Source organism: Propithecus coquereli, unplaced genomic scaffold (genome assembly GCF_000956105.1).
Source record: "Propithecus coquereli isolate 6110/MARCELLA unplaced genomic scaffold, Pcoq_1.0 Scaffold24, whole genome shotgun sequence".
NCBI lineage: Eukaryota > Metazoa > Chordata > Mammalia > Primates > Indriidae > Propithecus > Propithecus coquereli.
The window spans coordinates 3,103,716-3,117,370 of NW_012147952.1; the positions used below are offsets into that span (position 1 = coordinate 3,103,716).

Sequence of the window (13,655 nt, forward strand, 5' to 3'; positions counted from 1 at the left end):
AAACTTTCAATGCAAAGAGTAATTCCTAGAGTAAATATACAGTATATTTTAGATAAATTGAAAAATTATATATACTTAAATCACCGAGTGGGTTGGAATTCATTTTTGATAAACCAAATGCAGATAAACTACTGAAACCGAATGATTTTTACTTGAGGTTTGAAGGACACAGGGGTAAATGTGGTACCTACTCTACTGGTCAGAATGTTCACCAGTCCCATTTCTGTCTCAAAATGCAGAAAACAAAAAGTGGGGACCAATGTGCACTTCCCATGATGGATGGAAAAAATTGCAAAAAATGTGGTCAACCAGAAATGGGTATTGAGATTTCCTTCAGTTGGTATTTTTATAAGTGCTCTGGAAAAAGAAGGGCAAAAAAAACCCTCTTGAGTTTGCAGTAAATATTACCCTCTTTTGGGTAATAAAATGCTAAACTGCATTTGAAAATTTGAAAATAAACTGCAAGATCTCTTAAAGTGCTTGGAGTAAACAGTTGAGCTGCGGGCCAGATGAAAACCCTAATACTTAGATATAAATGGGCATTAATTATGACCTGGGAGACTAATAGTCTGTGTTTATTTCCTGCTGACATTGGCCTCTAAAGGGACAATGGCATGCCTCTGGAAAGGGGTAATGAAAATAACAGAAACCATTCCCCCAATTTTATGAAACCATTCTTCAACTGCTCCAGAAATACTCTATAATTTTAATTGCGATAGTTTAAGAAAGAGTGGGCTAATGTCCAGAGTGAGATAGCCAGGATGATCAAGGGGCTGAAGTATTACATGAGTTTGGGCTGTGGAAGAGTAAAAGGACTGGAACTCTTAAATTTGAAAGGTGAAGGCTTACAGACATGGTTTTTTAAAGTATTTAAATTCACAAAGGGTACTAGATGTTTAGTTTTCGGGTAGGGATGTGTGTGTGTGTGTGTTTGTGTGTGTGGGTGTGTACATGTTATGTGTTTTAGATATAAATAAAATAAAATGCAATATTACATAGCTATAGTAAGCTTTATGAACCTTGGTATCAAAAAAGGGGATGAGATAAAACATTTAAATAGATACCAGTCCACCTGGGATGAGGCTGGCCCAGGAAATTTTGAGTACATTCCTAAGCTTCTGATTTAGGATCCTTTGAGAAAGACACTGGTCCTCAGGCTACCTCAGTGTCCCCAGAGCACCTTTAACATCAGTGGTGGGCACAGAGTATGTGCTGAAAAGACTCAGGTGATGTGAAATCTGTAATTTATTTTATCATCTTTGAAAAACATACGATCGAAAGAATCCTTAGCAGTTGAACAGATTTATGTTCAACTAAGGCTCTTAGATGTTTCTGTTTTGATTCAACTTACTGAGAATTTCTAAGGTTCCAGTTTGTGAAAAATGACTCCATTTGGGCAACAGGACTTAGAAATCCATGAAATGTTCTCAAGAAAGTCGGCAGTAGCTTCAGTTTTTCCCTCAAGGGGATGTTTACATTCTTTGAAAAAAACAGTATCTCATTACTGTCATCTACAGTGTTGTATGATACTTGTTTTGGAATATTACCTAACAATTTTCTCAACTTTTAAAATAATTTTTATAAACTTTCATAATATTTGTTAATAATGATACTTTGTCAGTAAAATTAATTTTTTTCTAGTTTGAAGATTACAAATTTAATTGGGTTTATCCCAAAGAGAAATACCTAGTACAGTATTTAGAATGCATAAGGATGGAAATTATTGCCAATTTATTATTTGTGCTAACTTACTTATTGCAGCTCAATGTTATTTATAATGTGAAAGATTCTGGGTCTTCTAGAAGACGAAGATCTATCCCAAATCAAGAAGCCTTTGATTTAGATGTTACTGTAAAAGATAATAAAGATGATATCAATCATGTGAATTTGAGTGTGTGCACAAGGTAAGTAATCTGTCTAGGTTCTTCTTCTCTTTCTTTTAAAGAAAATAGATTTGAGATTAAATTATATATAGTTGTCTATATCAATATAAGGCATTATATGTAACAAACAATTCAGTTATGCATTACGCTTCAGATTATAAGCTGGAAATACTACTAATTATATTTAAGCATTTTTTAGATGTGTCCAAAAATTGTTTATAAGTTTTCATTCTATTTATAACAAGTTTGAATAGAACAGTATATTTAAATTAATAAAACTCAGGTCTAATTTAGGAAACTTTAAATTAATCAATCGTATTTAATACTACATATATGATTATTTCTTGTTATGAGTTATCTTTCTGTTGAAATAATTATTCCAGGTTCATATTTAACTTAACTGTTGTGCTTTTTAACCCCAAACTTTATGAGAACAATGCAAATTCAATGAAGGGAATAGTTTTTTTTAGAGACACTGAAAACATTCCAGTTTAGAATGTTCTCATCTTGGATAATTAGACACTTACAGCTGAAGATTCTGGGAGCACTTATTAATGTGATTCTTAAACCTGTATCCAGGTCTGTATCCAGAGCATCTGAGGCTCTTGTTAGGTCTTAAGGGAAAGGCTCCTGACTTAGCAGCAGCGCTGTGAAGCCGCAGCTTCCTGGTCATTTTGATGCACACACAAGTTTGAGAATACTCATGTGAAAGTTCTTGAATCAAGAGGCTTTACAATGTTTTTCTTGTCAACCAATCCTCATATATCTGCATTATTTGGTGTTGAGCTGGGAGTTACTATAAAGATGCAATGACGTTGAGGAGCTGTTGTCTGCTCTTTTGGAATATCCGTGTCATTCTGGCAGAACTTAACTTGTTGGACTGGGAGCCACTGATGTGGTCCTGAGCTGCCAGATGCTCTCCAGGGTCATTTCTGGGTGTTCACCCAGGTGATCGGTCGTCTTAGCCATTGCCTGAACCCAGTCTCCTCCGTTACTGCTACCACCTGTATTATCCTTGGACTCTCTTGTCCCTGATTTTGGGGTAAAATGTTACATGTTTGCCCCATTCCTCACCTTCTTAGGCATTCTGAGCCAGCAGCAGGGCATATCAGAGTCTCTGCAGTGGCTTCCTTTTTAGCTGAGAAGAAAGTACGTCTCTAATTATTCTTTGCTAAGCTTGCAGTTGGCCTCTGTTCCAGAATGACAACGTAGAGGTATTATATTATAAACAGTAACAATCTACATTAATCACAAACTTATATGCCAGGCACTGTACCACACGTTTTTACATGCCTCTCATTTAATTCTTGCAATAACTCTATAAATTAAGTGCTATTATTATTTCTGCTTTCCTCATTTATTCATTCCTATTTTCATTCACTCAGTAAACATTGTCTGTCTGAATCTGCACCATGTGCCAGGCACAGTGTCAGGCATGGGAATATAGTGGTGAGCCAAAAACACACAGGCCCTGTGAGGGGAGACAGACTTTAATAAAAAAGAATCCCCTCAGCAAGTCTAAAATTCTGGTTTTGAGGAAGGCAAAGAAGAAGAGGCTCGTGGAATTATGAGACGGGGATTTTTACCTCTTAGGTAGGTTAAGTGAGTAAACATGAGGAAAATGCGGTGGAACCAGGATTCAGACAACAAAGAGGCCTCATCCTTTATAGGGGTTCACATAAGGATGCAGGCTTCCCAGTCTTCACCCAGCATTGGGAATCAGGTTGGTAGGTAGAACCTGAAGAAGGGAAATGTTTTCCTGTGAGGGGAGGGGTTTTACAAAAAGGATTTAAATGCTGTACTAGTTTTCTGAGGAAACTCTGGTATGAAGCACAAATAATATGTAAGTGAATTTTTTCAGCAGCACATTATAAAAAGATTACCTGATATTTCAGCCACTTTATTCCTATCAACAGGGTCCAAGACCTTACCTCATACAGGGCTTTCTGTGCGGTATGGTAGTTTAGCAAATTCTGCCCCTGGTTGGTGGAGAGACCAGGTCAACCAAGGCACTTTTGATGATGTACTAACAGTATAATCTGCACCACACTTTTAAGTATTTAAGCTTATTGGCTGTTTTTCTCATCCGTAATTTTTGCTCATATACAAACACCTCTAGTTTCAGTCCAGTTATTGGTTTTCAGTAGCATCTATTTTGGCGAAGTGCATCACTCAGCAGATGGTTTTAGTTGCTTTGGGTTGCGGGGCCAACTGAAGTCAGCAGTTGTACTGTATGGCTTTTCAATCAGTCGTGTTTGGCAGGCGACAGTTCACTGCTCTAAAAGCAAGATTTTCTAACAGCCCTTCATGCTTTTGCCATCTACAAGGACAACAGGAACTAACTTAATGCTATGATCCTTTTATGTTGGAGGCAAACTTCTTTCCATAATGACTCGGGGTTCTTGTTGTTCCAAATGAAAAGCTCTTGCCATTTATTCATTTCAGAAAAATATTTATTTTCAAGGAAACAAAACGTTGTTGGTGTCCAGATCCTTTAGTGCTCACATTGTGTACAACAGGGTGAGAGAAGGATGCGGTGTAATAAAACTTTCCAAGGCTTATAATTCTCTCAAGGTGGCCAAAGAAAACAACAAAATGTGCCAAGTATGTGGGAGAACAAAGGGAAGGCTTTTCCCTACTGTTCTCATTTTTCTAAAACAAGATGAAGAAAAGGTTGCTAAGGACTTGGCTGGGGTCTACCACTAAGTGGTCAAGGGATGTCTCCTTTTCAGGTCCTGGCTTTCAACTGCAAAGTTTGGTGTGGTCAACTTTTGAGAAAATGAAAAATGCAGCTCAGTTTGAATCACCACTAGAAAACAGAGTTATCTGTTGAAAGGATATATAATAAGTATACCTGTTAACAACCTGTGAGCACAAGCCTGCCACACTACAGGAATTTCATACTGTCTGTCAAATGAACACATTATTATGTCATCGTTCCCCATAGGGTTGAGAGTTATAAGAATATCACATATGTAAGAAAAAGATAACCTGTTTTAAAATTCTCTATGGTGAATTTTATTTGAACTCTAACAGTATTTGGAATAACATTTGGCAGTTTTCATTTTCGTATGAAGATCATTTGCTAACAGCTTTAGGTTTTTCCTAAAGGGTTTTCTTTCATCCTCCCCTCTTTGATTTAGGTTTTTGGGCCCTGCTAGGAGTGGCATGGCTCTTATGGAAGTTAACCTACTCAGTGGCTTTACTGTGCCTTCAGACACAATTCCTCTAAGCGAGACAGTGAAGAAAGTGGAACACGATCATGGAAAACTCAATCTCTATTTAGATTCTGTAAGTAGTAAAATGTTAAGTTTCATATTGGTAACTATTGACAAAGCTACCATTTATTATGTTCAAATGTCTACCTTACTTTAAGTATGTTTTCATTAAGTCATTATTATTTTGGATTTTTGTGTCCCTGCTTAACTTTAACATGACAATAATATATTTGTCTCTACTGAAAAGACATCACTATGAAATTAGTTTAGAGAGATTCACTGTTAATGATAAGCCTGGTGACGATCTGATAGCTAAGTCATTATATCATGCCAGCTATAAAATACATAGAAATTTTTATATCATAATTTAAAAAAATTCAGTCCAGATCTCAATTTGACAATTGCTGTGCCTCAGGGAATTGCTAAATATATTTGTTTAAATGCTGAAGATGAAAGCTTTAATGACACATTTTAAAATGATTTCATAAAGCTTTTAGCAAATCTCAAAGGGGTTAATATTTATCCCTTGAAAAGTTAGGTGCTTAAATCATAAAAGAATATTTTCAGAGGTTTGGTCTTGACACAGAATTATATAACCTTCATGTATTCTTCCCATTGCTGTGTGAGTGCTACTGTTCCAAGAATAAGGTGCATAAAATAGGTGAAGGAAAGGTAAGTGAAGAATTCCAGACTCTACTTTTTTTTAAATTTCAAAATATTACAGGGGTACAAATGTTTTTGGTTACATGTATCAGTTTTATTATGCTTGAGTCAGGGTTATAAGTGTGCCCATCACCCAGATAGTGTTCATTGTACCCGTTAGGTAGGTTTTTGTCTATTCCTCCTCTCTCCTCTCTTCTGCTTGATTTCCACTGAATTTTACTTCCTTCTGTGCACATGTGTGCTCATCAGTTAGTTCCCGTTTAATAGTGGGTACATGGGTTTATTTTTCCATTCTTTAGAAACTTCACTTAGGATAATGGTCTCCACTTCCATCCAAATTGCTGCAAAAGGCCTTAATTCATCCTTCTTCATGGCCGAGTAGTATTCCATAGTATACATATACCACATTTTGTTAATTCACTCATGAATTGATGGGCACTTGGGTTGATTCCACATTTTTTCAGTTTGAATTGTGCTGCAATAAACATTCAAGTGCCCATGTCTTTTTGATAAAATGACTTCTTTTCCTTTGGGTAAATACCCAGCAGTGGGATTGCTATATTGAATGGTAGGTCTACTTTTAGTTCTTTGAGGAATCTCCATACTGTTTTCCATTGAGCTTGTATGACTTTGCAGTCCCACCAACAGTGTATAAGTGTTTATTTCTCTCTGCATCCACACCAGCATCTATTGTTTTGGACTTTTTAATAAAAGCCATTCTAACTGGGGCAAGGTGATATCTCACTGTGGTTTTAATTTACATTTCCCTGATAATTAGTGATGTTGAGCATTTTTTCATATGTTTATTGGCCATTTGTCTATCTTGTTTTGAAAAGCTTCCATTCGTGTCTTTTGCCTACTTTTTAATAGGGTTGTTTGTTTTTTCCTTGCTGATTTGCTTGAGTTCTTTGTAGACCCTGGTTATTAGTTCTTTATTGGATGTATAGCTTATGAATATTTTCTCCCATTCTGTAGGTTGTCTATTTACTCTGTTGATTATTTCCTTTGCTGTGCAGAAGCCTTTTAATTTAGTCAAGTCCCATTTATTTATTTTTGTTATTGCTGTGATTGCCATTGGGATCTTCTTCATAAATTCTTTGCCTAGGCCGATACTAGACAAGTTTTTCCAACATTTTCTTGGAGCATTTTTATGATTTCAAGTCTTTAATGTATTTAAGTCTTTTATCCATCTTCAATTAATTTTTATGAGTGGTAAGAGCTATGAATCCTCTTTCAATCTTCTGCATGTTGCCATCCAATTTTCCCAACACTATTTATTTAATAGATCTTCTTTTCCCCAGTGTATATTGTTGTCTGCTTTGTCAAAGATCAGTTGGCTGTATGTGGATGGTTTTATATCTGGATTCTCTGTTCTGTTCCATTGGTCTTTTTCTCTATTTTTGCGTCATGCTGTTTTGGTTACTGTAGCCTTGTAGTACGGTTTGAAGTCTGCTAATGTGATGCCTCCAGATTTGTTCTTTTTGCTTAAGATTGCTTTGGCTTTTCGGGCTCTTTTCTAGTTCCACATGAAGCGCAGAATTATTTTTTTCTAGATCTGTGAAATATGACATTGTTATTTTGATGGGGATTGCATTGAATTTGTAAATCACTTTGTGTAGTATGGACATTTTAACAATGTTGATTCTACTGATCCATGAGCATGATATATTTTTCTATTTGTTTCTGTTGTCTGCGATTTCTTTCTTCAGTATTTCATAGTTATCTTTGTAGAGATCTTTCACCTCCTTGGTTAAGTATATTCCTAGGTGTTATATTTTCTTTGTGGCTATTGTAAATGGTTTGACTTTGATTTGATTCTCAGGCTGATTGTTATTGGTGTATAGGAATGCTACTGATTTATGTACTCTGATTTTGTGACCTGAGATTTTACTGAATTTATTTATCAATTCCAGGAGTCTCTTGGTGGAATCTTAGGGGTTTTCTAGATATAAGATCATATTATCAGCAAAAAGCAATAGTTTGATCTCCTCTTTCCCTATTTGGATACCCTTTATTTCTTTCTCTTTACTGATTGCCCTGGCTAGGACTTCTAGCACTGTGTTGAATAGAAGTGGTGACAGTGGGCACATTTGTCTTGTTTCAGTTCTTACTGAGAATGCTTTGAACTTTTCCCCATTCAATATGATGTTGGCTGTGGGTTTGTCATATTTGGCTTTTATAATCTTGAGATATGTTCCTTCTATGCCTAGTTTGTTGAGGGTTTTTTATCATGAAAGGGTGCTGAATTTTGTTGAATGCTTTTTCTACATCAGTTGGGATGATAATATGGCCTTTTATTTGCTTTTGTTTATGTGGTGAATCACATTTATAAATTTGTGTATGTTGAACCATCCTTGCATCCCTAGGATGAAGCCCTCTTGATCATCATGGATTATTTTTTTTATGTGCTGTTGAATTTGGTTTGGTAGGATATTTCGTCTATATTCACAAGGGATATTGGTCTGTAGTTTTCTTTTTTTGTTGTGTCCTTTCCTGGCTTTGGTATCAAGATGATACTGGCTTTGTAGAATGAGTTGGGAAGGATTCCCTTGTTCTTCATGTTATGAAATAATTTCTGTAGTGTGGGTACCAATTCTTTGTAGGTCTGGCAAAATTCAGCTGTGATGCCATCTGGTTCGAGGCTTTTTTTTTTGGTTGGAAGAATTTTTGTTACTGCTTCAATCTCGTTGCTCATTATTAGACTGTTCAGGAGTTCTATTTCTTCCTGATTGAGTCTTAGAACACTGTATGTTTCCAGGAATTTGTCCATTTCCTCTACGTTTTTGAGTTTATGTGCATAGAGTTTGCCATAGTATTCACAGATGATATTTTGTATTTCTGTGTATCAGTTGTAATATCTCCTTTTTCATTTCTGATTGAGCTTATTTGGATCCTTTCTCTTCTATTCCTAGTTAATCTAGCAAGAGGTCTATCAATTTTGTTTATCTTTTCAAAGAACCAGCTTTTTGTTTCACTGATCCTTTGTATTGGTTTTTTTGTTTTTGATTTCATTTAGTTCTGCTCTGAGCTTAGTTATTTCTTGTCTTCTGCTGGCTTTAGGTTTGGTTTGCTCTTCCTTTTCTAGTTCCTTGAGATGTGTCATTAGATTATTAATTTGTGATCTTCTGTCTTTTTGATGTAGGCATTTAAGGCTATGAATTTTCCCCTTAGGGCTGCTTTTGCTGAATCCCATAGATTTTGATAGTTTGTGTCCCCTTTGTCATTCAGTTTGCAGACTCTACTTGTTATGTCTCAAAACTGCTGGCATGAAAATTTATTTTTTTTTTTTGTCTAGCATCTTTATAATCCTTATAGGTTGACTCAATATTGAGTTCTAAGCATTCTTAGGATTTCATGTTATATGGGAGGAATACATATGTTTCTTATTACAGTTTTGCCAAGTATGAATCAGAAATATATTGCTAAATATCTACTTTAAAAAAGCTAGTTCCTGAATGTTTCCATTGGTTTGGCACTTCAAAAACCATTCTGACTAAAGCCCTGTTAAAACTCATTCAGTTTTCAGATTCTTTTGCTCTTTAGGAATTTTCTTTTATTAAATAATGCTTAAAATCCGTGGGTCTGATTTGGAATTTGAAAAATAAATTTAAGGTTTTTATTTAGTATGTAATTGGTTTTGAAGTTTGTCTTGTATTCTGATGTTCTTGTTAATGGTTTTCTTACTTTGAGTGTTCAGTACTTTTTGAGTGATTAATTTGACTTTTCATTTACTGCTATTGGCAAGTAGTGGGAAATTTGAAGTAATTTATTAATTTTTGATTCCTTAACCAGCATTGCTTACCAAATTGGCAAACGCTGTTTCTCCTAGAGGCAAGGAAGCTGGCCTTGTGTACCCCATATCAGTCATTGCTTGTGGAGTATTATCTGCATCTTGGAGTTACCCCACTTACTGGGTGATATGGCTCCTATCAGCTGAGGGTGATTCCCAGGAGAAGGGTGCTGATCTGGTGAGGCATCATGGTCCCAGGAATGTGCACCCTCAGGCTTGCTGCTTACTTAACGCTAATTCTCAATATCCCTTATCAGCAAAATGGAACTAAGAACAATACCTATCTTGTGAGGGTTGTTACAAATTAAATAAGATAATTCATAGGAAGTACTTACTGCAGTACTTGGCACATAGAAGTCCTTCCTAAATGTTATATGTTTCCTAAAATGATAAGACAAGTAATGTATTTTACTTTATTTATCATGAACATATTTCCTCAAGAGTCTTTTGTATTTTTCAAGGTAAATGAAACCCAGTTTTGTGTTGATATTCCTGCTGTGAGAAACTTTAAAGTTTCAAATACCCAAGATGCTTCAGTGTCCATAGTGGATTACTATGAGCCAAGTAAGTGTGTTTTTGAGTTCCTAATGCTTAAGAAGTTAAGCTAGGCGTTCATTCATTTATTCATTCATTCAAAGTGTCCACCTATTAGATTTTTTTTGTGAAAGATTGGTAGGGAAAAATGTAGGAGGTAGGGATGTAGGAGGTAAGCTTTCCATTTAAATGAAGACTATTGATAACTTACAAGGGTCACATGATAACATTTAGCTAATGAATATTCAAAAGTGATATTTTTGCTCATAATGTTTTAGGATTTTAACTCACAATTTACGAAGAAAAATTGACATAGAAAGTCCAGTTATGTTCAGTTTCCAAGGTTTTGCTTCTATTCCAAGCACTCATTTCATCTGGTTCCTGTTTTAAAATGGGAGTTCTTTAGGAGGGAGCATGAGCAGCATCCACAGTGTAATAGTGTTTAACTGGGTTTAAATGTTTCTTCATTGAGGGAGTCTGATGTTTTGCTAAAACTTATACTTAATAACAGATTTTCGTTTTAGTATACCGAGAAAAATATAGTCTGTTTTGAAAATAACTTGAGCTTCTTTGATTTTACTGGTAACTTCTTATTTTATAAAATGATAGGAATTTAGGATGTGAAAATAGAGGGCTTTTCTTGAGATATCCCCCAAGTTAAATAGGACTGATCTACATTCAGTCACAGAGTGTCTTTTTGTGAGTTGTGTGATCTCTGGGCTAATATTTCTAATTGTAATAAATCTCATGATCACACACGGTGACTCAGAATTGTCTCAGAATGCATGAGAAGCATGAACATTTTCATGTGTTAGGTATTTGTAGATAATTATACTTTAAAATAAAACAAACTTATTTATATTGTTGGTAGTGCCTGAGAGAGTGTTCAAGACTGAGGTGTAGCACCAGTTCTCTCTCCTTCTCAGTCAACAAACCAGTTGACCTTGCCTGTCTTTGATCTCCTACTGGAATTGAGGAAGAGGATACACCCAGGTTCTTGTGGGACATTTTGGGAAACTTAGTTGCAAAATTCCCCAGTCCATATTTCTTAGGTGCATGGAGAACTTTAAAAAAAATTAAGAAATGAAAAAGATTCAGTCTGTGTAATTATTTTGTGGAAAACAACTTATTTATGAGGGGCCATTTTAAAATGAAAATATGGGAAAGGTCAGAGTAATCAAAATCTACCAACCCATTTTTAAAAATCTGAAACACATTTATGGTAGGGAAAACAATCTCTGAAAAATCATGAAGAAATTTGAAAATAGAATGTGTTTTTAAAAATTGTAAAAACAAAACTCATTTATGTTTTATAGTGAGTTTACTATAGAATTATAGGTACTTTATAATATTAGCTTGTGCCATAAGTTTTACCCATATTGCATAAATAGCTTTAGACACCATGTGCTCAATGTTTTAAAACATTGAAACACGGCATTGCATAGGCAGACTTCCCTTCATATTTATGTATTTTTTTTAATAAGGCCCAGTGTTAGTGTCTCTTTTCAGTAGTCCTAATGATTAGAATTTTATTTGAATGCATAGAAAATGTCATCCTAAAAGAAACTCTTGAGGAGGTTGAACAGTCCTCAGTTGCAAATTCTTCCTGTTGTAGTAGGAGATCAGAGTGGTGCTTGCGACTGCAGGGTACAGCAGCAGTCTGTTTGCTCTCTTTTAACGTGGACCAACCACTAGTGGTAGATAGATTGGACTGAACATACTGTTTCCCTCTTGGATTTGGTTAGCAGTTCGGACCCCTCTTGAGCATTTCAATTATTTCTCGTAAAGAAAAATAAAATTACGTGAAGAATGGAAAACTCAGAAGAGTGTATTGAAATGCTCTTCCGTTTTGGCAAAGTAAATGTTTCTAAACAAGGGAGATGTGTAAACTGACGTCTGCCTCTTTGGACAGGGAGACAGGCGGTGAGAAGTTACAACTCTGAAGCGAAGCTGTCCTCTTGCGACCTTTGCAGAGACGTCCAGGGCTGCAGTCCTTGTGAGGATGGAACTCCGGGCTCCCTTCATCACTCTTCAGTCATTTTTGTCATCTGTTTCACGCTTCTGTGCTCTTTGCAACATTGGCTGGGATTTATTTTTTAAGGAATCCATAGAACACTAACATTTCCAGAAGTCACATGTGATTGTTTTGTTTTCACAATCAAATATTGCTTCTGACTGTTTTGAAAACCAGTTTTTTCTCTTTCTGTGGGTTTGAGGGGGATGGTGTCCAACAGGTCCTAGTATGTACAGCTGCATAGATTTCTTCACCTGATCTTTGTGTGGAAGAAGGTCAGAATGATTGCAGTTGTATATATATTTCCCCCTCTCCAAATCTTTTAGGATTTTTTTTTGAGGTGTTTGTTTTCTCTAGAATAAAAGTATTATTTTAGAATAGTTACTCTTCTTGTTTTGTAAAAGAAAAGAACCTGGGTTCTTAAGCATTGTTATGTATCAGTGTTTGCGTTAGTATTGAAGATGGATTTCCTTGGGAGCTGGGAGAAAACAAGCAGCAGGAGGATCTGGTTCTGTTCCCTTCCCACCTCCCGCTCACCCCACCCCACCCCAACCCCACCCCAACCCCAGTGGTCCCAGTATATACTTCTTAACTGGACATTAATTCCTTCTTTATAGATGGTAGGTGGTGATTTTTTTTTTAAGTGAAGTGGTTTTTTCCACTCCAAATCTGATCACATACCCCTTCCTTTACCCTCCCTCTGTTTTTCTTCTGGAGAAAAGAATGAGGGGGCCATGTGTTTTCCTGGACTTTGCACACTGGCTCAGAGGTTGAGGAATGTACTGACAACTGCCCTGAGGGGTACTGGGTGTGCTCTCTCCCTCCCATGTCCTCAGCTCCAGCACTAGCTCTATTTCAAGGGTGAGAGTTGGAGACCATTGGAATATGTGCCTTGTGTGACTTAGGCTAGAAGAGCCTAGACCAGGAGACACTGTGAACCAGGAGTACAACAAAATACTGTATAAGTCGCAGTAGGCTGACCTCCCTGTTGTGTGAGAAAGAAGTTGGGGTTTGCAGGGATCAGAGAATCTTGACGCAACTGCTGATCTAAAGTATTATAGGGTGTTGGCCAAGGGATCCTGTAGAACTTCTAGGCTCAGGGGTCTGAGTGTCAGACTGCCAGCTGTCTGGTGATATCTGATGCTTACTGTCAATCTCTAAGAAGATTCCTGAATTCCGAGCACTTTAATACAGGTTACCCCGTATCCTGAAGGGTAATATTATTTATCTGGGTGAAAATTTTAAAGCAAAATCTGTTTCCTTCCCCCTTTCTTTTTCTCCTCTTTCTCTCTTCCTTCTTTCTTTCTTTTCATCCCTTTTCTACTTTGCCTTTTAAATATACTGAAATAATTTAGATATATAAAAAAATTAAGGATCTTCTACTAAATCTGGGAAATGCTTTAATTTTGCTCCTTTAACTCCATGGCATTTCTTTCAAGTGGGCATGGAGACAGTAGTTGCCTTGGGCTCTGAAGAGTTTGCTGTATATTTTCAGCTATTTAAAAATAAATCTATCAAAAGTATGAAAATATATCTTTTAAAGTTACTTTTAA

General features: G+C 36.2%; 1 protein-coding gene across 1 annotated transcript in view; it reads left to right on the plus strand.

Annotated features, from left to right (window-relative positions):
• CD109 (CD109 molecule) overlaps positions 1–12,188 on the plus strand; it is a 141,801-nt gene extending 129,613 nt beyond the window's left edge. Inside the window, exons 29-32 of the mRNA XM_012646038.1 lie at positions 1,762–1,904; positions 5,027–5,174; positions 10,016–10,118; positions 12,001–12,188. Coding sequence (XP_012501492.1) covers positions 1,762–1,904; positions 5,027–5,174; positions 10,016–10,118; positions 12,001–12,188 — 582 coding nt within the window. The remainder of the gene's footprint in view (positions 1–1,761; positions 1,905–5,026; positions 5,175–10,015; positions 10,119–12,000) is intronic.
• The last annotated feature ends 1,467 nt before the right edge of the window (positions 12,189–13,655 follow it).